General features: G+C 38.9%; 1 protein-coding gene across 1 annotated transcript in view; it reads right to left on the bottom strand.

Annotated features, from left to right (window-relative positions):
• Window positions 1-27,615, bottom strand: part of MFSD14B (major facilitator superfamily domain containing 14B) — a 92,221-nt gene extending 64,606 nt beyond the window's left edge. The window contains exon 1 of the mRNA XM_006922789.3: window positions 27,270-27,615. Coding sequence (XP_006922851.1) covers window positions 27,270-27,365 — 96 coding nt within the window. The 5' untranslated portion in view covers window positions 27,366-27,615. The remainder of the gene's footprint in view (window positions 1-27,269) is intronic.
• Between the last annotated feature and the right edge of the window lie 319 nt (window positions 27,616-27,934).

The following is a 27,934-nucleotide window of genomic DNA, read 5'->3' as shown; positions in this document are numbered from 1 at the left end:
TCATGCTAAGCAAAATAAGTGAGACAGAAAAAGTTGAGGACTATATGATTTCACCATGTAAGATATAAAACTGAAAGCATCAAACAAACATGGCAAACAAAAGGACTCATGGACACAGATTAATGGTTACAAGGGTAAAAGGAGTCAAATACTTGGTGATGGAAGGGAATTTAACTTTGGGTGGTGAACACACAATGTAATATACATATGACATATTATTGAATTGTACACTTGAAAACTATTTGATTTTATTAACCAATGTCATCCCAATAATTTTAATAAAGAAAATAAAGGATCCATTATTTACAACAACAACAATTTATAGTACTATTAGTGGAATTGGGAGGTGAGGGAGAATGGGTGTCATCTAACTTAATATAAGCAGGTAGAACATGCTACAATATGGATGAGTCTTGAGGACATTATTCTAAGTGCCATAAGCCAATCACAAAAGGACAAATACAGTATGATTTCACTTATGTGAGGTATCTAGAGTAATCAAACACAGAAAAAAAAAAGTAGAATAGTGGTTGCCAGGGGCTGAGGGTAGGGGGAAACAGGAAATTATTATTTAATGGCTATAGTTTGTTTTGCAACATGAAAAAGTTCTGGAGATCGGTTGCACAACAATATAAACATACTTAACACTACTGAACTATACACTTAAAAACAGTTACAATGGTTAATTTTATGTTATATGCATTTTACTAAAGTTAAAGGAAAACGTGTGTATGTATGTGTGTGTGTGTGTGTGTGTGTGTGTGTGTGTGTGTGTGCGCGCATATACACACACATTTTCATATACGGTAGTCTGTTAGTATCTGTGCGGGATTGGTTCTAGGATAATAGCCTCTGCCCCTCTGATACCAAAATCCAAAGATGTTCAAGTCCCTTATATAAAGTGGTATAATAGTTGCATATAACCTACACATACCCTCCCATATGTTTAAAATCATCTCTAGATTATTTATAATCCCTAATACAATGTAAATGCTTTGTAAATAGTTATTATACTGTATTATTTAGGGAATAATGACAGGGGAAAAAAGGTACATGTTTAGTACAGATGCAGCACAGCAACCATAGTAGGCCTAATTACATAGTATATATCAGCAACTATGTAATATTTTTTCCAGTATTTTCCATCCTAGGTTGGTTGAACCCATGGAAGTGGAACCCACAGATATGAAGGGTCAACTGTAATGCATGTGGAATATCCAAAATCATGTAAGGGATCCCAAAAGAGCATCCTCTTTCCTTAGAAAAAAGATCTTCAAAAGCAGCTAACACTGAAGGAAAGGAAGCCCATGTGATTAAAGACAAGACATTCATATGGATTAAGGCCCATTTCTTTCAAAAATAAACCCCAACTATAAACTCCAAATAGAGCCAAGAGCAACTGCAGGTCTAGACTTGTCTTTGAGCTGCCTCTTACACATAGGATTCTCCAGAGTGCTAACTGTAAGGATTTTTTTTTTTTAACTTAGTGATGATTTTCCTAGCATATTAGAAATTAGCTTGTAAGGGAACAAAAAGGACTGTCTGTATGTTACCCATCATAGGAAACAATAAACAATGATTTTTTTTTTTTCCCCAATTTGAGGAATTAACACTGCATTGCTTGAGAAGAAAAACAACTTCTAGACTCAGCTGTTAACTAACTACTGTGATTCTCTCCTAAGGAGAGAGATGACTTAAGGTTTAACATCACTCTGGCTATACAGATGTTTGTAACCAGTTATTAAAACAAGACATGGTGCAAAACAACTACTCCCTGGGATTTCTTTCAAAGTAGGACACAGCAAACAACCAATGAGTTGCTGCACAAATACTCCTAAAAGTCAGATGATGGGCTTAAATACAAAGAACCAAAATATCAAACTTATGAAAGGGAACTACATACTTGTATTTAGCTCATTTCCTACATATAATACTTTGTAAAACAGTAGAGCCAAACAAGTTTATTGCCTTTTTAAATTCTTTTTTTATGAAATACATATGCTAAAAAAATTACAACTGTTACATGATTATACGAGAGTTGTAAAACCATAAAGGGAATAAATATGTTCTATTCTCTAAAGGTAATGACAATGTTAAAAATTATATATTTTTATAAATGTACATTCATAGGTAAAAACATACTTTTATATAAATGGTAAGAGAACATACATATCACTTTTTTTCCCCAGCTATGCTTATTTATTTATATATGAAAATCGTGATTTCAGACCAATACTTCCAATTCCAGCCCAACACCACAGGTGACTCTGGCCTCTCCCCTCTCCAGGTCACGCCACCTTTTCCAACTGTGAGAAACCTGGTCCCCACTGGCCTCAGCATTTTGCTTACTTTCCTATTGTCCTCTTTACAACCACTCACCCGGCATCTCCAGGCTGCCACCCTTGCCCACATGGGGCCCTACCCACACTTGGGGCACCTCCTCCCATTCAAAAGATGACCACAGGCCAATGACCTGCCTTGTAGCTTTTTGACAAAAAGATGCCAATAATTAATATTTAATAAAGAGAAGAGAGTAGGTGGTAAGATTTTTATTATTTTTTTTTAAATTAAGTTTATTGGGGTAACATTGGTTAATACAATTATATAATTTATAGGTGGACATTATAATTTGACATCTGTAATTCTATTGTTGCCACCCAAAGTCCAGTTTCCTTCAGCTACCATATATTTGATCCCCTCTACCCACTTCACCCTCCCTCTACCCCCCTATATTTGACCCCCTTTAACTGTCTACCTAACCCCTCCTCACCACCCCCTACCCTCTGATAACCACTAGTCTACAGTCTATGTCCATGAATCTGTTTGTTTGTCCTGCTCATTTGTTGCTTTTAGGTTTATATCCCACATATAAGTGATATCATGTGATTTTCAACTTTTTCTGTGGCTTATTTCGCTTAGCATGATTATCTCGAGGTCCATCCATGTTGTCACAAATGGCAGTATTTCATCTCTTCTTAGGGCTGAGAAATATTCCATTGTATATATGTACCACAGCTTCCTTAGCCAATTAGCTATCGTAGGACATTTTGGTTGCTGCCATGCATGTCCTGGCCACTGTGAATAATGCTGCTATGAACATCAGTGTGCAAAAATCTTTTCGGATATGAGATTTCAAGTCTTTAGGGTAAATACCCAGTAGAGGGATTGCTGGATCATATGGTAGATCAATTCTTAGTTTTTTGAGGAACCTCCATACTGTTTTCTATAGTGGCTGTACCAATTTGCAATCCCACCAGCAGTGTATGAGGGTTCCTATTTCTCCGCATCCTCTCCAACATTTGTTATTGCTTGTCCTGTTGATGATAGCTATTCTAAAAGGTGTGAGATGGTATCTCATTGTGGTTTTGATTTGCATTTTGCTAATAGCTAGAGATGTTGAGGATCGTTTCAAATATTATTGGCCACTTATATGTCCTCTAGGCAGAAGTGTCTGTTCAGGTTTCATCTGCCCATTTTTTGATTGGATCATTTTTGTTGTTGTTGTTGTTATTGAGTTGCATGAGTTCTTTGTATATTTTGGATATTAAGCCCTTATCAGAAGTGTTGCTTGCAAATATATTTTCCCATTCGGATGTTTGTCTCTTTACCTTGTTGACGATTTCTTTTGCTGAGCAGAAGTTTTTTAGTTTGATGTAGTCCCATTCATTTATTTTAACTTTTACTTCCCTTGCTTTTGAGGTCAAATTCACCAAATCCTCTTTAAGTCCAAGGTCCTTATTTTAGTTCCTATGTTTTCTTCTATGCTTTTTATTGTTTCAGGCCTTATATTCAGGTCCTTAATCCATTATGAGTTACTTTTGGTGTGTGGTGATACACAACAGTCTAGTTTCATTCTTTTGCAAGTGGCTTTCCAGTTTTCCCAGCACCATTTATTGAAGAGGCTTTCCTTTCTCCACTGTATGTTTTTGGCTTCTTTGTCAAAAATTATTTGCCCCTATAAATATGGGTTTACTTCTGGACTCTCAATTCTGTTCCACTGGTCTGTGTGTCTATTTTGCTGTCAGTACCATGCTGTTTTGATTACTGTTGCTTTGTACTATAATTTGAAGTCAGGCAGAGTGATGCCTCCAGCCCTTTTTATTTTTCCCTCAGGATGGCTTTGGCAATTCGCGGTAATTTGTGCTTCCATACAAATCTGATGACTTTTTGTTCTATTTCTTTAAAAAATGCCAATGAGATTTTGATGGGGATTGCATTAAATCTGTATAATGCTTTAATAAGGTCATTTTAACTATGTTGATTCTTCCAATCAAAGAACATGGAATATCTTATCATTTCTTTGTTGTATCTTCTTTTAATAGGGTCTTGTAGTTTTTGTTATATAGGTTCTTTACATGTTTCATTAAATTTATTCCTAGGTATTTTATTCTTTTCGTTGCAATTGCAAAAGGAGTTATTTTTTCCACTTCTTTTTCTGACACTTCATTATTAGAGTATGAGAAAGCTATGGATTTTTGAACATTGATTTTGTATCCAGAAACTTTATTGTATTTGCTTATTGTTTCTAGTAGTGTTCTTGTGGAGTCTTTAGGGTTTTCTATATAGAGAATCATGTTATCTGTAAATAGTGACAGTTTGACTTCGTCATTTCCTATTTGGATGCCTTTTATATCTTTCTCTTGCCTGACTGCAGTTGCTAAGACCTCCAAATACATATTACTTTTTACTTTATTCTCTCTTTCTATGTCACTGTATACAAATCCTTATTCTCTGTAACAGGTACACAGTATATTCCACTGTATGAATGTACCATACTTTTAACCATTCCACCATTGATGAATGTCTATGGAGTTCTACTTTTTTAATATTGGTACAGTCAATAACTTTTAAAATTTTATTTTGAAATAATTTTAAACTTATAGAAAAATTACAAAACCAGTACAGAGTTCCTGTATACCCTTCACCCAGATTCCCCAAATGTTAACATCTTATATAACTATGGTACAATTTTCCAAATCTGGAAATTAACATTGCCATATTACTTGAGTGAATCTACATATATTAACTGAATTTCACCATTTTCCCACTAATTTTTTACTTTTGTTCTGGTTCAGGACAAATCCAGGATTTCACACTGCACCTAGTTCTTATGTTTTCATGGGCTTTTCCAATCTGAGATAGTTCCTAAGACTTTTATTTTTTACTTTCATTATCTTGACTCGAGTACTGGTATACTCTTTACCAGTTATTTTGTAGAATGTCCTTCAATTTGGATTTGTCTATTGTTTTGTCATAACTAGATTGATGATATGCATTTTTAATTTTTTTATTGAGATATCATTCCTATAAAATTAATCATTTTCAAGTATACAATTCACTCTTTTTTAGTATATTTACAAAGTTGTAAAACCATCACCAGTCTCTAATTTTGGAATATTCTCATCTCCCCCCTACAAAATCCTGTACCCATTAGCAGTTACCCCCATTCTCCCCTTTCCCTATCCCCTGACAACCACTAATCTACTTTCTGTCTCTATAGTTTTGCCTATTCTGAAATCATAAATGAAATGATACAACATGTGACCTATTGTGAATACTTCCATTAAGCACAATGTTTCCAAGGTTCACCCATGTTTATTATTCGATTTAATGGCCAAACAACAGTCCATTGTTTGGATATGCTGCATTGTCTTTATTCAGTCATCAGTTAATAGACACTTGGGTTGTTTCTATTTGACTGTTGTGAATAATGCTGCTATAAACACCGATGTACAAGTTTTTGTAAGAACATGTTTCCAATTCCCTTAGGTATATATCCAGGAGCAGAACTGTTGGGATAAATAATATCCTTTTGTATATACAACTGTACAGCATTCTAGGATAAATTCCCAGAAGTGGAAATGCAAGGCTGAAGGTTACCACATTTTGAATTATTGTCAATAAAAACCGATTATAATAAAAAAGCTGTACAAACTGGGTAAAAAAAAAATACTTCAAATTATGTCAGCTAATCAACTAACATCTCTAACATAAAATACTTCTAAAAAAATCAAGAAGAAAAAGACTAACAACTCAACAGATAGGTAGGTAAGAGATATGAACAAACAGTTCATAGAACAAGACATTAAACAGCCCTTCAACAACCACATTTATAATAAGAAAAACACAAAATTAAGCTATACTCATATACAATTTCTATCAGAATGCAAAAACTCAAAAGTTTTATATGTTCTTACACTGCTAATAGTAGTGAAAAATGGTACAATGAGACAATATCTAGCAAGATTACTTACATATTTATGCTATGAAGCAACAATCTCATTTTAATGATTTGTCCCAAAGACAAAATGGCAAAAATATGTGTTCTATAAACAAGGCTATAGCACCACTATACTAACCAAAAAACAAAAGGGGGGTGTCTGTTCCTTCAGTAAAGTACTGATGGGCTAGACACACACTAGTATATTATAAAGTAGTAAAAAACTTGCCACATGTTGCTTTGGAGAAATGTCCAGGATATGCTGCCAAGTAAAAAAGCGCAAGTATATAATACTGTGAAATATATAGTACTTTTTATCCAAGAGGGGACTAAAGGATATGAATATCTATGAACACACACACACACACACACACACACACACACACAAACAAAATATAAGATGAAGGAAAAATAAGCATCCAATGAAAAGCAGTCATATTTAAGAAGATGGAAAGGGAGTAGAGGCAACGGACACGAAAGCTGGGATATGAATCATTCCTTTGTCCAACATACTTATGACCGACTACCTACCCATTAGTCTCAATCTGTCTGTCTGTCTGTCTGTCTATCTCTCTTTCTCTCTCTCTCTCACACACACACACACGCACACACAGAGACGAGACTCACATAACTTTTATTACAATTTATTGTTATAATTGTTGTATTTCATTATTAGTTGTTGTTAATCTCTTACTGTGCCTAATTTATAAATTAACCTTTAACATAGGTATGTATGTGTAGGAAAAAAAACCAGTATTTATAGAGTTCAGTACTATCTGCAGTTTCAGGTATCTAGGGGATACTGAGGGTCTGGGAACGGTGTCCTCCATGGATAAGGGGGCACTACTGTAGTAAAATAAACAAACTACTATGCTATTGTCAACTATGAACCAACCTTTTCATTGTTATAGAAAGAGACAAATATAAAATCAAAGAATTAAAAACTTGAAATCTTAAACCTGGTTTAAAAATATCAATATAGGTTATGATATATATTACCTTAAAGAAAAATAGGATTTCCTAGTTCCACCCAGTAAAAGACCTCAAAAAAATAAGCAGTCCAATAAGAGTGAGCATCCTCTAGGGCCCAGACTGTGGTCTTGAAATATCATTTCCCACTAAAAGAAAATGGGACTTTTGGGACAAATAGCTGATTCCAGGTGTGGGGCAAAAAATATACGTGATCTTGGAACATATCTTGCCAAAAGCAAAGATGTTATCAAAAGACAGTCGTGGTAAAAGAATTCAGGAGCCAACCTGAAGGAACTCCCATTGGGCAAAAACTAAGTAAAAAGAGTAATATCTGCCATGGATTGAAACATGTCATGTATGTTCAAATTTGTAAATCCATTAATCTTTTAAGGATGTTAGAAAACCAAGAGTTTTTCTGAAAAATGGTAAACAAGGCAAAAAAGGGGAAGCATTTACCCTACTCTTCTATATCTCAAGGTAACCAAATACCTGATCAGGAAAAGTTCTAAGAATTTTAATAATAAATAAAGAAAGAACGATTAACTTATAATCCTGCCACTTTGTAACCTCTCTGAAATAGTGAATCTAGGCAATCACCATTAATAGTTATTAAAATCATTAAGTAAAAGCTGATGAGGCATTTTATAAGGGAATAATCAGACTGAAAAAACCTGAAGCTTGATCAGTCATAACATTGCAAAGTCAAAGATTCTTTGCTGCATTATGTGATGCAACAAGAAATAATGAAACTGGAGAGAAACTGAGTCTGGGGCTCCTGCTACCCGTGCCACTCACAGCCGAAAGATCTACACAAGAGTTGGGCTAAATAGAATAAGCATTTATTAGAGGGTTGCAACTCACAGAGACACAGGCGGGCTATTGCTCCAAAAGCCTGGCTCCCTGAGTATCTTGGGATTACCCATTATATAGGGAAATCAGTAGTCATGGAAACTAAGGGAGTGGGGGTAGCCAAGGCCATTTATCTTGTCTTTTCAGCCAGGGCTTGTGTCCCAGGCCACCTGAAGGGGAGGCAAGAGAAACTGGGCGTCTGGTCCTGGAATCCGCAGTTGCGTCATCCCATGACCTTGCTCCTTGGCAAAACTCATCAGGGAGTAACTGCCTTCTCAAGTGAGTGAGAGCAATATGTGCTGCTTAGTTACAGGAGCAGATAGCCTTTTTGAGAAGGGTGGATCAGCTGCCTTCTCCAGTGGAGCAGGAAGATAATGTTTATAAGAATGGCTGAAAGAGCATACAGTGCCCATAGCAACAGCAGAAAATATCCTTGGGAGCAGGTATTGCCCATAGAGTCCTTTGTTCATTGTCTTCCTTGGGACTGCTGACTAAGCAGTCTTTCTTGTCTTCAGAATAGGTGGAGGGGCTGTGGCAACCTGACCCTGCCTGGCCATTTCCTGCTTGAACGAGTTCATTCCTGACCGCCCTCACCCCTACCTCAAAGACTCTCTGGCTAACATCAGTTATTTCATAGCTTGCCTACCAATTAATGTTCTTCCTTATATCTGTTTGCTGGGTAGGAATGACAAACTGTATAAAACTGCCTGTATGTTACAATCAGCGCTCAGCCTTTGGATAAGAATCCGTGAAGCTGGTGCTGGCATCAATAAACGCTGCTTCCTGCTTATAGCCTCAGTGTCCTGTCTCTTTGTTTGAGAATCCTGCAACATTTCTAGGGGCTCATCCGGGATCCGGAGATAGCAGTTTTTCGCCTCCCTTGTCTTCAGGGTCTGGCCCTCAGGACACTGAAAAAAGTAGACTTCACTTGGTGCGCCAGCAGACCTATCGTCTGTGGGGGAGGATGACTCTTCCAGCGGACAGGAGTGGTGGCTCCGAGAGCACAATGGAAACCAGAGAGGTGCGGGAACCAGCCCAGGAGCACCTCCTGGCTGAGTGGTAAGGACCCAGGAACAGCCTGTCCGCTACAGGACAGAAGGGGAGTATGATCAACTCCCGAGGCCACCTGAGTACTCTACATTTGTTAGAGGAAACTATGACTTCTCAGGTACATAGAGCGGAGGGTGGAGTGTGTTTGGTGTGTGATTGCATGTGAATGAGACATGGCTTTGCTAAGAAGCGAGAGTTGAGCCCTTGGTTCCATGGCAAACCTCATACGGCTTAGGGTGGTGTCACTGGATCTCTGTGAGGTGTCTACTCCAGTGATCTGAGTCGGGGGTTTATACTGGCCCACCAATTGCTAAGAGGTGCCTGAAAGATCCCTACGAGGGGAGTGGCTGGAGATGGGTGAAGCGAATCTCAGTGCATGTATGTCACCAACCACAGGTGGAAAAATGAGTGGACAGCAGAGTAAACAGACACCTTTAGGTTGTATGCTTAAGAATTTCAAAAAGGGTTATTCAGGAGATTATGGAGTTAAACTCACCCCACAGAAACTCTGCACTTTTTGTAAGATCAATTGGCTCTCTTTTGGTGTTGGATGGCAAGCAGAGGGAACTCTTGATAAGGAAATCATTGCAAAGGTCTCTCAAGTCATTACCGGTCAGCCAACCAGGCCTCGCAGACCAATTCCCTTACATTGATTCTTGGGAGGCAATAGTTTGCACCCAGCCCCTTTGGTTGAGAGTCTGCCTAGAGGAGAACTGTAGGGTCCTCCTAGCTTGAGCCCTGGCACCTTCCCAAGGTCAGTTGAAGAAAAAGAAGCCTGTGTTGCCAGCACTAGGATTTGGACTGTAGGCTCCTGGAGCCTACAGTTCAAATAATAGTCGGGGGCCAACCTATTGACACCAGAGCTGAACACTCAGTTGTAACACGGCCTGTGGGCTCCCTTTCTCAAAGACAAGCTACCATTATGGGAGCAACTGGGGACAAGTCCTGCAGCCCTACCAGTGCAACCTAGGAGGACGAGAAATCGTCCACAAATTTCTGTATCTGCCCGACTACCCCGTAGCACTGATGGTACAAAATCTTTTAGAAAAACTACAGGCTCAAATTACCTTTGACACACGTGGCCAAGAAGCCCTAACCTTGGGGAGGCTAGAAGCAAGGATCATGTCACTCACATTGGTTCCCCAAGGAGAAGAGTGGTGCCTTGACAGTCTCACAGAAGGGTCCCAACAGAGACCCGAACTCCCCTTTAAGGTTCCCGAAGTATGGGCTGAAGACAGCCCTCCAAGACTGGCCCAACACATTTCTCCAGTGGTGGTAGAGTTAAAAGGAGGAGCTGAGCTAGCCCGCCAAAAACAGTATTTCATCCCCCATAAAGAACAAATAGGGATCCAAAAGCATTTAGAGAGACTTCTGAAGAATGGAATTCTCCGTTCCTGTCAAACTTCCTGGAATATACCTCTCCTGCTGGTTCAGAAGCCAGGGACCAATGAATGCCGGCCGGTCTAAGATTTATGAGCAGTCAACCAGGAGATTGTCCTGTTGTCCCCAACCCATATACCCTCCTAGGCCTCTCCCCCCTGAGGCAGCTTATTTCACCTGTCTGGACCCCAAGGTTACCTTCTTCTGCATTTGCCTGGCTCCTCAGAGTTAACCAATCTTTGCCTTCGAATGGGAAAGCCCTAAATGCAGAGACAAGGTCCACTTGACATGACACAGCTGCCTCAGGGGTTCAAAAACTCCCTGACCATCTTTGGGACAGCTCTAGCCTTGGATTTAAAGGCCTTCTCGGCAAACCAACACAGCTGTATGCAGAAGATCATGTGGTATGCAGATGATCTTCTCTTAGCAGGGAAAACCTATGAGGAATGCATGGAAGGAACACATCTACTCCTCAATCTCCTCTGGGAAGTGGGTTACAAGGTCTCTAAAAGGAAGGCTCGAATCTGCCAAGAAAGAGTCAAATACCTCGGCTTCCACCTGTCGCAGAGGCAATGCCAACTCAGACCAGAAAGGAAACAAATGATCTGTTCAATTCCTGTCCCTACCACCTGATGACAAGTCCACGAATTCCTCGGAGCAGCTGGCTTCTGTGGAGTCTGGATAACCTAATTTCTCCATCCTGGCCAAACCCCTCTATGAAGCCACAAAGTGGGGAGAATGGGAGCCCCTACTCTGGGAATCTACACAACAGAAGGCCTTTGAAGAAATCAAACGGGCACTCATGAACACCCTTGGACTAGGACTCCCAGACTTAACCAAATCTTTCTTTCTGTATGTACATGAGTGCACGGGTGTTGCACTAGGGGCATTAACCCAACTGCTAGGATCTTGGCACCACTCCGTGGCTTATCTCTCCAAACAGCTTGACTCTGTTGCCCAGGGCTGGCCACCCTGCTTGTGAGCACTCTCAGCCATGGTCTTCCTTGTGTCTGAGGCCGACAAACTGACTATGGGGCAAGAACTGACAGTTCAAGTACCACATTCAGTAATAACATTACTGGAGTATAAGGGAAAATATTGGCTAACTAATGCCTGGATGGTCAGATACCAAGGAATGCTGTGCGAAAATCCATGCATCTGCCTAGAGGTAGTATGAACCTTGAACCCAGCCACCTTGCTACCCGTTGGGTCCAGCCAGCCAGACCACGATTGCATTACAGTCATAGATGAAGTGTTTTCCAGCCGATCCAACCTGACAGACCAGCCCCTCAAGGACCCTGATGTAGAATACTACACTGATGGTAGCAGCTTTGTGAGGGAAGGAGAATGCCTTGCAGGATATGCTGTGGTGACCCTGCATTCCACCACTGAGGCAAAACCTTTGCCTAGGGGAACCTCAGCACAAAAGGCAGAGCTCATCGCCTTGACCCCCGCCCTTCAGCTGGCAGCAGGAGTGTGTGCTAACATATACACTGACTCTAAGTATGCCTTCACCACCCTTCATGTATATGGAGCCCTGTACAAAGAGAAGGATCTAATCAATTCCGGGGAAAACACATAAAAATATGGAAAGGAAATTCTAGAACTCTTAGATGCTGTGTGGGTCCCCAAGAAAGTAGGAGTCATGCACTGCAAAAGACATCAAAAAGGGGACACCATAATGGCCTGGGGCAACTGCAGGGCAGACTATGTTGCCAAACTGGCAGTGGCCGAGGAAATAGCCAGCCCTACAGCTCTAACTGCTTCCCTGTTTCCCAGTCCTTTAGTCGAATGGGACCCCAAGTACTCATCTCAAGAAGAAGCCTGGTTTAAAACTGAAGACGGGAGTTTCATCTCTGGTGGAGGGTGGAAGTTCAAGGATGGGTAGATTGCAGTCCCTGTGACCCAAGTCCCAGCTTTTGTCAAGCAGTTTCACCAAAAGACTCATCACTGCCCTAGAAACCACTCTGGGCCGGTACTTCTATGTCCCCTGGCTCTTCAGCATCTCCCAAGCAGTGTATGAATGGCGTGAAGTCTGTGCCCGCAACAACCCCAGGCAAAGGCCGTGTGCCCCACCGGGGGTCCAAAGTGTCAGTGACACTTCCTTTGAGGAACCTGAAGTAGACTTCACTGAAATGCCTTGATCACAGGGCCTCAATTATCTCTTGGTCTTTGTATGCACCTATTCTGGTTGGGTAGAGGCTTATCCCACCCGGTCTGAGAAGGCCGGAGAAGTAGCCAGACTGCTCCTCTGAGAAACTGTTCCACGATTTGGCCTACCAACTACCATTGGCTCAGACGACGGGCCAGCCTTTGTAGCAGAAATAGTGCAGCTAAGAGCCAAGAATTTAAATATTAAATGGAAATTGCATACTGCCTATTGACCAGAGTTCAGGACAAGTGGAACACATGAACAGGATTCTTACGACTCAGTTGGGGAAACTATGTCAGGATACTCATCTACATTGAGAGGAAGCCTTCCTCATGGCACTATTAAGAATTAAGTCGGCCCCAACCAAGAAGTCTGGGTTCTCCCCCTACGAGATCCTATATGGGCCACCAGTGGCCACCATCACTCATCAAAGGACTACAAAGAGACCTCAAAGAAACAGGTGAATTGACTCTGAGACAACAGCCTCAGGCCTTAAAGACCACCTTCCAGACCAATAGGTTAGAAGACCACCTTCCAGACTCTCAACCAATAGGTTAGAAAAAGGTTGTCAGTGTAACCACTGAAGTTCATTCCTTTAAGCCAGAAGACTCTGTCTGGGTAAAGGAGTAGAACATTCATTCCCTAAAACCCTTGTGGAAAGGCCCCTTTACTGTCATTTTGCCTACCTCCACTGCAGTTAAAGTTGCTGAAATAACGACCTGGATATATCACAGCAGACTTAAACCCGCAGCTGCAAAGTGGGAATGTGTTCCAGACTCTTCTGAGCCCCTCAAAGCAACCCTCCAAAAGGAAACACCAACTGCATCAACAGACCAAGGGTAAGACATCAGCCCCACTTTGGTCACACCAAAAGCTGACCAATCTACACGCTGCAGAAACCTGAGGACAACGTCTCATCAGGATGGCACCCCTAAAGACTCTTTTTCTTCTCCTCTTACTCCACATATGTGGCACCAGTCTCCCTACTTCTTCTTCACCTTGTACTCATTGCATGTAAAGGTACAGGATAGGGTCCAACATTGCCACCGGCTTCACCCGAAAGGTGTGCCCTAAACACTACACTCTGCACTCATCAGGGATTCCAATATTGGATGGGGTACATATAGGTTAAATCTGAGAGCAGCCAATCTTGCCAAGAGCCTGAAAATTAGGGGAACCTGGGCGTGTTAGCAATGGACCTCAAGCTGGAGAAAGGTCCATAACCATGCAGAGGGCCTAGCAGTCGGAGATATTGCCAATGTCTGCATAATCCAATGCTGCTTCCTGCTTATAGTCTTGGTGTCCTGTCTCTCTAGTTGAGAATCCTGCAACAGGGCTATGCTTGAATTAACCCTATATTCTACCCCGACATGGTTCTTTTATGTCACACATCCTTCGTATCAGTTTTTCCAGACCTTGTACCAGGGTCTGGAAATAACGCCACTTATAAAGTATTTTTGCCAAAATCAAAAAGCTTGGATTCAATTCAGCTGGTTCTTAATGACCAGTTTATAGAAAATGCAGGTAAAATAAGACTGGCCTTGTGTGTTTCCAATTGTTGAAGCAGGGTGATGAATGTGGGGGAAGACTTATAACGAAATCTAAGTAAAAAAAAAAAAAGCTTTAAAAAGACTGTCAAACATATGTTTTTTTATATTAAGAGTCTTATTGTAAGAAATTGGCTTACACATCTATGGGAGCTCATTTTATTTTGCGTTTCCTTGATTACAAGTGAAGTTAAGCTTCTTTCCTATGGTTATTAGGAATTAATGTTTTTGTATGAATTGTTTGCTCCTTTTTTCACTGAGAGGATAATCTTTCATAGTGATTATAGGCCCTTCTTACTGTCAATATCAAATGTATTTATATTACACAATACTGAGTTATTCATTGTCCCTCACCCACTGGCACCAATACCCTTTAAAAATAAAGCAAATATACAAGTCATCAGTAATTGCTGAAGACTTCAATACCCACTTTCAATAATGGATAGAATAATTAGATACTCAACAAGGAAACATAAGATTTCAGTAACATTTATAGACATTTATATAACTAGATCTTATAGACATTTATTGAAGACTCTACTCAAGTACAGCAGAACACACATTCTTGTGTGCACATGGAAAGACCATAAAACAAATCTGAATACATTTAAAAGGACTGAAATCATACAAACCATGTTCTTGACCATAATGTAATGAAACTAGAAATCAGTAACATAGGAAATTTGGAAAATTCACCAATATGTGGATATTAAAAAACATACTCCTAAATAACCACGGGTCAAAGAAAAAAAATCACAAGAAAAGTTACAAAACTTTATAAAACACAACATAGCTGCTGAAAGCAGCTAAAGCAGTGTTTAGAGGTAAATTTATAGTTGTAAATGCCTAATTACAAGAGGATCTGAAATCAACAATTTAACTTCTCACTGTAAGAAACTAGAAAAGAACAAACTAAACACAAAGCAAGAAAAAATAAAGATTAGAACAGAAATAAATGCCCAATACAGAATAAAAAAGCAACAAAGGAACACCAAAATCAAAAGATAATTTTACGAAAATATTGAAAAATGATAAATCTTTAGTGAAACTAACCAAAAACATAAGACTTAAATGACTAAAATCGTAAAATAAATAAATATAAATAAATAAATAAATAAATAAAAATAAAAAATTTTAAAAAGAGGGGTTATATAGGCAATTGTGGGCAACTGTAAGTCAACAGAATGGATGAACTAGATGAAATGGACAAATTCCTACAAATACACAATCAACTAAGACTGAATCATGAAAATATAGAACATTTGAATAAACGTAGAACTAGTAAGGAGATTGAATCAGTGACCAAACTTTCTGACAAATAAAGGCCCTGGACATGATGACTTCACTGGTAAATTCTACCAAACATTTAAAGAACACCAATCCCTCCTAAATTCTTTTCAAAAACAATTGGAGGCAACACTTCCTAACTAATTCTATGAAGTAATCATTACCTATACCAAAGCCAGACAAAGGTACTACAAGAAAAAGCTTCATACTAATGTAGGGAGGAGGCAAGTGAATTAAAATATTAATTAAGCCACATTCAGAGAATGCAATGTGCTGATCAGCCCTGCAGCCAGGCCAGGAGGACACCTTCAGAAGAAAGGAAGATTTCTACTGGGATTGCTAACAGCCCATTCTCCACACCAGTGAAGGGGAAACAGAAACCAAGAGTCATTCCCTATTGCTAAAACCATGGGGAACCTATGAATTAAAGGCTGGGAACTGCCAGCATGCCTTTCACTCTACATATTCTTTCCTATTCAGGCTACATACCCTTCCCCTTCCTCACTGCATGTCCACATCAAAGGTCAGGGGAACTAAAGAATGATATATAAACTGAATTCTCTGAACACTCACTACCCCCGCAACTCAGTATCTTTCCAAGCCTCTCTTGGTCCCTTCCTCTCACTCTCTGACAGAAGATCCCACTCTGTCTGTAGAGTGTTACCCCTTTTCTAATAAACTTTCTTTTTGACTCTAACTTTGGCATGTATGTTGAATTCTTTCTTCACTCTCAACCAAGAATGATATATAAACTGAATTCTCTGAACACTCACTACCCCCGCAACTCAGTATCTTTCCAAGCCTCTCTTGGTCCCTTCCTCTCACTCTCTGACAGAAGATCCCACTCTGTCTGTAGAGTGTTACCCCTTTTCTAATAAACTTTCTTTTTGACTCTAACTTTGGCATGTATGTTGAATTCTTTCTTCACTCTCAACCAAAGGATCCTCTTCTCTTGGTACAAGGCTTGGTCTCCTCGTCACTTGGGGAAATTTGCCTTGTCCTGTATCAATACTATTGATGCAAAAATCCTTAACAAAATACTAGCAAATTGAATTCGGCAGTATAGTAAAAGGGTTATACACCATGACTAATTGAAATTTATTCCTAAAATGTAACAACAATTCACATATGAAAATCAATCAATGGAATGCCACATTGAAATTAAGGGGTGAAAAACCCCTGCATAATCATCTCACTTGATACAGAAAGAGCATATGACAAAATCGACACACTTTCATGATAAAAAAAAAAAATCCAAAAACTAAGATAAAAGGTAACTACATATTTCATTATAATAAAGGCCAAATATGAAAAATCTACACCTAACATCACAATAGTGAAAGGCTGAAGAAACTTTTCCTCTTAGACCAGGAAGAAAAAAAGAATACCTGCTTTCACCACTTCTATACAACACAGTATCAGAAGTACCAGCCAGAGTAATTAGAGAAGGAAAAGGAATAAAAGGCATCCAAACTTATATATAGAAAACCTGAAGGTTACATACACAGACACACACCTAATAAAGCTAATAAATGAATTCAGCAAAATTAGGAATAGAGCTACAATATGACCCAGCAACCCCTCTTCTGGGTATCTACTAGAAAAATTTAAAAACGTTTATTTGTAAAGATATATGTATCCCTATGTTCATTGCAGCATTTTTCATGGTAGCCAAGACACGGAAACAACCTAAGTGTCCTTCAGAGGATGACTGGATAAAGAAGATGTGGTACATATATACAATAGAAAACTACTCAGTCATAAGAAGAATAAATACTATAATATGTGTCAACATGGATGGATCCCAAGACTATTATGCTAAGTGAAATAAGTCAGTTGGAAAAGGACAAGAACAATATGATTTCACTCCTCTGTGGTATATAAAACAGAAAGCAACAAGTGAACAAACAAAACAAACTCACAGACAACAATATGGTGGTTACCAGAGGGGTGGACGGAGTGGGGCGAGGATGAAGAGGGTAAAGAGGGTCAAATATACGGTCACGGACAAAGACTAGACTTTGGGCAGTGAGCACACAATGCAATATATAGATAAGTTATAGAACTGTACACTTGAAAATTATATAATGTTATTAACCAATGTCATGCCAATAAATTTATCTATCTATTTTTAAAAAAGCACCTTGGTCCTTGACAACACTGTTTAACTGCTAAATGAACTAATCTTGGAACTGTTTTTCCTCTAGATTTCTTGTTAAATAAGTTAATAAATCTCCTAATTGTAAAACAATGGATGGGAGGATCTGAACAAACTCCTAAGCAAAGATGATATACAGATGGCAAATAAGCATATGAAAAGATGCTCAATAAATCATTAAAAAATGCAAAGTTGAAGGGGTAGGGTTAAATAGGTGAAAGCACAGGGGACTTTTTCAGGCAGCAAAACTATTCTGTATGATACTGTAATGGTAGATAAATGACATTATGCCTTTGTCAAAACTCATAGGCCTTCAGAGCACACAGAGTGAACCTTACTAAATGCTAATTAAAAAAAAAAAAATGTTTAGGAGGTCAGGGAATCCCAGCACAGAATGTAGAATGTGACAGAGAAGCTAACTTATTACAAATGTATGAATCAATTTCATTGACAAAGGCAGGTAAAAGTTGGTGATCTAAGTAACATTAGGAATTAGTGGAGTCTGTAAGCACTATACTCTAATTGATAAGGTTGTTCCCCACAAGGGTAGAGGTAACAATTTTGAAACCACTTTACATATATCTTGGAATTGAACAATTAAGTAAATGGTGGCAAATGGTGGGTATCAGTTTTCTCACTGCTGGAGTGGAAGGTTATATATAAACAAGGGGAGGAAGCTAGAATGGGCGATGTAATAACGAATCAGAGTTGGAGATGTCATCATGAACTCAGCTTCATAAAGATACAGGTGGTCACATATAGAAATATTTACAGATGTATATATATATACATGGGCTAGTATACACACATATATTTCCTTGCTTTGTCAGCTGAGAGGGGCTAAAAGCAACGACACTGTGGTAGCCCAACAGCAATAAGCATCTAGTGTCTAGGCCTTGGTTTCAAATAAAAGGAACCAGGGTTCCTAGGAGAAAGTCAATTCTACAATTGGGGCAGGAAATATACAAGAGGAGCTTGAACATTTTGTAGTGCCAGAATATTAAGTACACAAAAAAACGGAGGGGGGAGGTAAGTCAAAGAGCTCTCAATGGCCAAACCTGGAACAATATGAACAATGAAATAAATAAACGGTATTGGATTATAACCCCAATTATAAAGTAAGTATTTGAGTCTATACAAATAAAACTGTTTAATAAACAATCAGAAGAGAACGAACAAATCTGAGCATAGGAATTCCAAATAATTTATGTAGATACTCAGCCCTCAAGGAGATGGAGTGTAACTTCTCATTTCTTAAATATAAGCTGCACATAGTGACTCCCTTCCAGAGTACAGAATAAAAAAAGGAAAAAGTAACTTTACAGTGGGGAACCTGACAAACACTAAGCTCAGACAGAAGATTACCATCTGTATCCTTTATATGATGTAATGAAAATTGTTCTTCAATTCTGTGGGCTTCCTCCCCAAAACCCATAATCCCACTTTAATAATGAAGAAAACAAAAGGTGAATCCCAATTAATGGACATTCACCAAATTCCTAACTAGTACTTGTCAAAATTGTGAAGGTCATCAAAAACAAGGAAAACCAGAGAAATTATCACAATGCAGCAGAACTTCAGGAGACATGACAAGTGAATGTAATGAAATACTGGAACAGAAAAAAAGGCATTCAGTAAAAACCAAGAAAACCTGAATAAAGTATGGGCTTTAGTTGATAATAATGTATACATACTAATATACTATACTAACCTAAGATGTTACTAGGAGGAAATAGGTGTGAGGTATATGAAAACTATACTACCTTTGCAATTTTTCTATAAATTAAAACTATTCTAAAATAAACCTAATTTAATGGAATTATGATATGACCCAGCAATCTCTCTTCTAGGTATCTACTCTAAAAATCTGAAAACATTTATCCATAAAGATATATGCATCAATGTTCACTGCAGCATTATTCATGGTGGCCAAGACATGGAAACAACCTAAGTGCCTTTTGATAGATGCTTGGATAAAGAAGATGGAGTAAATATATATATATAATGGAATATTAATCATAAGAAAAGATGAAATAACTGCCATTTGTGACAACATGGATAGATCCTGAGATTATCATGCCAAAACAAAATAAGTCACACAGAAAAAGTTGAGAATCATATGATTTCACTCACATGTGGGATATAAAACCGAAAACAAACGAACAAGACAAACAAAAACTCAGACACAGACAACAGTTTAGTGGGAAGGAGAGGTAGGAAGAAAATAGGGTAAAGGGGGTCAAATATATGGTGATGGAAGGAGATTTGACTTTGGGTGGTGAACACAATGCAATATATGAATGATGTATTATTGAATTGTACACCTGAAACCTATATAATTTTATTAACCAATGTCACCTCAGTAAATTAAAAAACCCTTATTTAAAAAGTAAGTAATTAAGACTACAAAATATCTGAAGGAAGAAAAGGAAAGAGTAGTGGAAAAACTAAGTGCCATTAATATTAGAGCAGGGGTTGGCAAACTACAGTGAACAGCCCAAATCCACTGCCAATTTTTGCAAACAGTTTTACGGAAACTTAACAAAGCTCATTCATTTATGTACATCTATGGCTATTTTTGTATTATACTGGCAGAGGTGAGTAGCTACAAGAGACTATATGGCTGCCAAGCCGAAATTATTTACTGTTAGGTTCTTTAGAGAAAATAGTTTGCTAATATAAATAAATGGCGTACAAAGGAGAGTTCATTAAATATCAATAACTTAATATACCAATATCCGAGAAGCTACTGACAGTCCTTGTCTTCCCTGTGCAGAGGCAAGTACTTCCCTATTACATCCCTGTAACCATTTAACACAAATCTTCCTCCTATACTACACGACACCCCTCAAAGGTAGGTATCGCACAGTATTTCTCTAAATGTACTCTGAACTCAGCATATAATAGATTTTTGTAGCAGAAAAGGTTGACTTCCCATACTGCCCAAGAGATATGTGCTAACAAATTTCCAATTGTGTTCATGTTTCAGCAACTGTGTGCCTGGGCAGAGGAGTCATACCTCCTTGAGACGGCAGGCTAGAGAGCTCTTCAGGCCCAGGAGTTGAATTCTGACTAGGCAAACTGACAATAATTCGATGATCTAAGTTAGGAATGAGCCATATGGCCCAAATACGGTCAATGAAATATGAGGGGAAATAAGTGAGAAGGTTTATGGATCTTTCTTCACTCTTCTGGGAACAAAACATTGTTTCCTACTTGGGGCACTGTTGTTTACCGATGATACTCAGCATTATCAACCATCTTAAGACCCCTTGTGGTCTTAAGATGGTTGATAATGACCAATCCTAAAGACCAAAGCCAGTATACTGAGAAGAGCAGAGGCTATGAATGTAATTAGCCCACCAAGTCCTTTGTGATATCAAACTGCTACACCAAGTACACTAGCCCTAGACTTCCTATTATGTGCAATAATAGATCCCCTTATCATCAAATACATCATTACATCATGCACAATGCTAGCATAATTAAAAATGAAATATTTGAATTTTATGAGTATGCTAAGGAACCAAGACTATAACTGTATAAACTGATGGTTCTATTGTATTTCTAAGCAGAAAAAGAAATTATTTTAAAATATGTCCTAATTGAAAACTAGTACTCCATAGTTGGAAAGTGCTGCCACAAGATTGAGTCCACACAAAGACATATATGAAAAGTATGTTTCACTATAAGCTCTCATTATATTAATAATGTACACATTTGCTACTTTTTACCTACATCATTTATATGTATCTGGTTAGTGAAATGTTCCATCAAAAATAAAATGTTTTTAAAAATCAAATAAATGACTTCACCTAAAGGCTTTGCTTTTCTTCCTCCTAATCTTAGAATGAAAGTAGGAAAAATAATTTTATGTGTATTTCTCCAGATAAATAACTTTTCCACAAAAATTATAAAATTTTTCTCAGCACAACATTAAATAGTTGGATAAATGAGATGGCTATCATGTTGGACAGACTAAGCATTCATTAAATATTTCTAAAATAACTGCTTTTCACTCAACTTTCATACTCTTAATTTATCAACCACCACCCAACTTAAAGCAAACCAAAACACTGAGAACTATTTTTAAAATATTCCTATCTCTATCAACATTTTTTAAGAATGGAAATATTCAATTCCAACTGATTAATGCATTCAAGATATTTGTTGAGCTCTATTATATGTCAGCAATAAGCTGGAGACAATGGTAGCAATAAAAGAACCCATCTCTGCTCCCATTTCATGGAATGTAAAAAAATGGAAATAAACACTCTGAAGGACAAGGACAGTCTGATACAAAGAATCCTGAGCTATACACAGGCAAAAATTATCCTATAACAGCAGCAACAGATACCATGCCACACACTGATTAAAGCACATATCATTTCATCGTCACTACAATCTTTTGAGACAGGAACTATTACTATCTTCATTTTAGTAGATGTCAAAACTCAGGCGCCTTGAGTAACTTGCCCAACTCAAATGGTAAGTAACTGCCTGAGCTGGTATTCCATCCAGAGTCATATACCTCCAGAGTATTAACCATTGTATTACTTACAGTACTTTTCTTAGAGAGTCCAAATTTCTCCATAAATAGAATTAGCACAGATATATACATATGGCAGGTAGCCTACCTGCAGCAACCTGAGCAAGAGATAACAGGAGTCAACTGTAGACAGATCCTCAATCAAAGTAAAGTGCAGACCTTTACTTACTCACTCATCCATCCCTTTCCCCATACTGAGGAGACTAACTTGGCCAGTGTGTACCTGAGCAAAATGACAGTCTCTACCAACCCACACACCTGCTTTCTCAACATGATCTGAAAAGTTCAGACGAAATAGAGCATATGGCATTTGCCAATCAGGTCATCTGCTGTCAACTGGAAAAAGATAAGGTTGAAAGTTACTCCCATTTGTCCCACACATGTTCCTGAATTCAAAGATCACAGTACCCCGTAAACATCAGTGACTTGACAATATGGAAGCAAAAGAGAGAGAGGCTGTCATATACACCAACTGAATAGAATTCAGAGTCCACATATAAACCCATATATGTGTGTCCAACTGATTTTTGGCTATAGTGCCAAATCCATTCAATGAGAGAAAGAACAGTCTCTTTAAAAAACAGTGCTGAGACAACTGAATTTCCACATATAAAGAATGAAGTTAGAACCCTATCTAAAACCATATACAAAAATTAACTCAAAATGGATGAATAACCTCAGCTAAAGCCATAAAACTCCTAGAAGAAAAAACAGAGGTAAATCTTGGATTTAGTTATAGATTCTTTGACATGACTCCAAAACTATAAACAACAAAAGAAAAAGCAGATATTGCCTTCATAAAAATTACGAACTTTAAATTAGACTTTATGAAAATTTAAAACTTCTGTGCATTAAAGGACACAGTCAACAGAGTGAAAAGCCACCTGTGGAGAAAACATTTGTAAAGCATGTATTTGATAAGAAGCTAATATCCAGAATATATAAGGAACTTTTACAACTCAACTACAAAAAACCCAATAACCCCATTTAAAATGGGCGAAAGACTTGAATAGACATTTCTCCAAAAAAGATATATAAATGGCCAACAAATATATGAAAGATGCTCAACATCACTAATTATTAGATGACTGCAAAATCAAAACCACAAGATACCTCATACCTACCAGGATGGGTACTTTCCAGAACAAAAACAAAACAACAGAAAATAACAAGGCTGATGAGGATGTGGAGAAATTAGAACTCTGTGCACTATGGGAATGTAAAATGGTGCAGCAGTTATGGGAAATGGTATGGTAGTTCCTCAAATAATTAAAACTAGAATTACCCAGCGATCCCACAATTCCATTTCTGGATAGATATACAAAAGAATTGAAAGTAGGTTCTCAAAGAGATAACTGTACGCTCATGTGCCAGCAGCATTATTCACAATAGCCAAAAGACAGAAGCAACCCAAGTGCTAATCAACAGATAAAGGGGGGAAAAATGAGGCATATAAAATGAAATATTCAATCAAAAATGAATGCAATTTTGACACATGCCAAATATGCCTTCAACAGCCTTGAAGAAAAAATATATCAACAACTAGATGATATCATGTCTAAGTGAAATAAACCAGTCACAAAAAGACAAAGAGTATATGATTTCACTTATATAAGGTATCTAGAGTAGTCAGCCTCAGAAACTGAAAGCAGAATGGTGGTTACTATGGGATTGGGGATGGGGTAAATTGGGGGTAGCTGTTTAACAGATACAGTTTCAGTTTTACGAGATGAAAAAGTTCTGGAAATTGGTTGTACAACAATGTGAATATACTTAACACTAATGAATTGTACACTTAAAACCGGTTAAAATGGTAAACTTTGTTACATGTATTACATAGCAATTAAAAATATATCCTAAATCTACTATATCTCCATATATTGGCAACAAACAATTGTGAATTTAATTTTTTAAAGAACTTACATTTATATTACATTGCTATTACATGTATAACAAAATCAAGAAATATGAAATAGAGAATAATCTGACAAATGATGTGACTAATACACACTGTAGAGGGCAGACTGATGGTGAGGAAAGCAATTCTTTGTGCATTCTTGCACAATGAAAATTATAAAACACAGGTAAGAGAAATTAAAGATCTAGAATAAATGAGAGCTACCTCATCCATGGATCACAAGACTCAATATTGTTTTCAATTCTTTCCAAACTGATCTTCAGGGTCAACAGAATTCCATTGAAAATACCAGAAGGCTTTTTTTTGTAGAAATTGATAAGCTGATTCTATAATTCTAAAATGCAAAGGACCTAGAATAGCCTAAACAATTTTAAGAAAAATCAAGGTTGTAGAACTAGCTCTACTTATTTTAGGTCTTATTATGAACCTCCAATAATGGAGATTGAGTGGTACTGATATAAAAGATAAACAGATCAATGAAACATAATAGAGAATCCAGAATAGACTGACACATATATGAATAACTGAATTTTGACAAAGCTACAAAAGCAATTCGGTGACTAAAAAAAGTATTCGAAAAATTATGCAATAATTGGTTATCTTTATACAAAAAAAGAACTCCCATCCATACGTTGCATCACATAAAATATTAATTAACATTTCCCCTTTCTAGAAGATAATACCTTTTCCCTTCTATTATTCAGGTCAATACATCTCTTTGTCAAACAAAGTAGAAAAAAGTTGTCAGCCCTGTACATGAGCAGTCCTCTCCTAGATTATTAGTAGCATCAAAGAACCTGAAACCATGAAATCAAGCTATAAGGAAATTCCAACACATTAAAATAAAATCTAGTCCTGGGCTCTACAAAATAGCACCCAGAAGTGGTAAGACACAGAAACTGCAAGAAGAAAAGATGTATAATTTGGGGGTACTGGCATATGACATAAACATATAAGACTAAAGATGTTCACTGCTTTCACATATATTCCAGATAGCTAGCACCAGTGACTGGACTCTGCCATTTGCTCATGCTAGTCATCTCCCTAAGTACAGCAAATACCAATAAAACTCATTTTCAGTATTCATATGTATTTTATTAATACTAATTTTATGCACCTTCAGAGACAAGGTAAGATTGGGCAGGAAATCTACTTGTGCCCAAATTAGCATCAGAATCCACAAAAGGAATTCGGGAATAAACTGTCTAGGTTTCTTCGAGTACACATCCCTCAAAAGTTCCTACTCTAAGCATATAAAATGCACAATTTTAATTTTTAGGTGGTGTTCTACTTCCTGTATAGATTAGTAAATGGGGAAGAAATGAATACTTTCGTCAGTAAGGGATCACCTATACATTGAACAATCATTCATGCCAAAAATATTGAGAAATAAGAATAACACTTAATATTTATTGAGGACTTACTAGATGCCAGGTTGCAGTAACCTTCACAATCCTCTGAGGTAAACACTATTATTAATTTGTCCAAAGTTATACAGGTAATAAAAGGTGGAAACTGGGATTCCAAGCATGTTCATCTAATCACTATGCTATAGTGCTTTAACCTGCCAGGTTATTTCCTATCCTGTAAGCCAAGGGATGCCAATGGAAAAAATTAAAGACAGCAGTAATAATCATATTTACATGTTAGATCACACTAATACACACTGTAGAGGGCAGACTGATGGTGAGGAAAGCAAGTCTCAAGAGAGGTGAAAAACTAGGTCAAATATGCTGAGGAACTGAACCACAAGAATGCAGAGGAGAGGATAAAACCTTAATCTTTACCTGGTAAACTTAGCTAGACTTAGTAACATGTTGAACGTTGTAGGTATGAGAAGGGGTGAAGGAGGCTACTGCTCAGGTTACTAGCTTGGCCATTGGTTAGTGATTACTGCCCATCAATTCAAAAAAGGAAGAGCTGGCAATTTGGTTTTGTTTAGGGGGCAGGAAGATGACAAGTCTACTTTTACATAATCAGAAATAAAACAATAAAAACTAATTTTATAGACTATTCCTCCCCCTACCAAGATAAATTTCCCACTTTCCAGAAATCTTATCTTTGAAATAAGGACCTCAAGTGTTTTTTCAAAAAATAGAAGTCACTTGGGCAGGGAGGGGACTTCAACGTTACCTAGCCCTCTTTTTACAAATTAGGTATTGAGTGGCAAGGCTGTCAGTACCCTGCCTGGTGCACACTGGCTCTGGTAGAACCAGAGGAATAGAAACCAGCTCTGCTGGCTCCATTTCTTCTATGACTCCTACTTTACTTGTCCTCCGAATTCTACTAATGAGACTCACATCACCAAATATAATCAATTAGCATTCTTTGAAAGCAAATTTAGATATGTAAGCTAAAAGTTTGAAGCTGACTGCATATATTTAATTTCCCTAAAATTTCTATTTTCTTTGGAGAAACGTTTGCCTGGTGTTAGAGTTTCTAGTCATTGTCACGTTTCTATATTTCCTGTCCTAAATAGACACACACATAGAAAAAGGTCTTGAAGAAATGACACTCATGCTTAGAATTTCACCATAAGAAACCACAGGGCCACTGACAAAACCTGTTCTGCCGAATCCAGGCTAATTAAATAGGGCTTCAGACTGGAAAAAGAGATCGGCCTGAACATGCTCCTCAGCCGGACCCTGGGACCCGCAGCTTCCTCTGAAATCCTATTCCCCAACCGCTCCTGTGACCGCTTAGAAAACGAGGACCTAACAGGGAGGGAGGCGTTACCCAGCCTCTACCGCCAACTTCCCTGTTGAGGTCCGAACGCCGGTTCTAAAGGCGCCCCACACATCTTCTAAATAGGCTTGGCCAGAAATTGAACCGCGAAAATGGCAGCGACTGTCTCATGAATGACAAATTCTGAGAGAACAAATTGCTTATACTCATGGTCCCGAGTTTGGCGCCTGTTGAAACAACCAAACCACTTAGTTTGTCTAGCGATGAGCGGCGCTAGAAAAGCCTAGTGATGAATTCGGCAGGCTCACTCAGAAAATGACAGGCTTCCAAGAGCCGGAGACTGCCCAGAGCCGACGCGCACGGTCAGCGTCTCCCCTATCCCCGGAGGCGAGTCCGGGCACCGCTCCGAGGCTGCCTCGGATTCTAACCGCGACCCCACCCAACCTCCCTTGACTAAGAGCCTCGAGCTGAACAACGCTGCCGGATCCCCGCCCGTGCTCACCGAGCTGCCGCCCGCGGCCTGCGAGCCCGCGCGCTTCTCTGGCATGGCTCCGGCCTCGGGCTCCAATGCCGCCTTCTCCTCCGGCTCTGCGCTCATGCTGCGGCCCTGCCCGCGCCGCCTAGGGGAACTATGCGACAACCGCGACGCCGCAGAAGCGGCGGCGGGATCCACGCCCTCATGGGCTCCGCGGCCCGCAACGGCCTGCGGGTCGGGGGACCGAGGATGAAGCGGGGAGGGGACGAGGCGAAGAGAGCAGCTGCGAATGTGTCCAGTCCCAGCTACCGGCAGCGTCTGCGAGTGGTGCGCGGCGATCAGGAGGCGGGACCTCCCACTCCTCGAGCGCTGGGACAGCACCGGAAAGCCTACAGCAGCGCCCCGCCCACCTCAGACCCAGCCTCCACTCCTGCTCGCAGGCGTGGCGAGAGGGCTTCTCAGGGCGCCGGAAGTACGTCATTTCCAAGGGTCCGGATCCCCCTTTTTTTCTTAGTGAAATAGAGAAGAGTTGGCGAACCCGTAGTCTTAGATATGAGGAGTTTTGGCAGTGGCAGCAACTCTGGTAATGGTTTGGCGCCAAACCGCCGAACAAATGATTCCTGATGTTTCTGTCAAGTATATATGTGGGAACGTTCTGACGTGTAAAGAGAGCCCCCCCCTTCCCCCCCTCC

Source organism: Pteropus alecto, unplaced genomic scaffold (genome assembly GCF_000325575.1).
Source record: "Pteropus alecto unplaced genomic scaffold, ASM32557v1 scaffold129, whole genome shotgun sequence".
NCBI lineage: Eukaryota > Metazoa > Chordata > Mammalia > Chiroptera > Pteropodidae > Pteropus > Pteropus alecto.
This window is presented reverse-complemented; position numbering and strand designations above follow the sequence as displayed.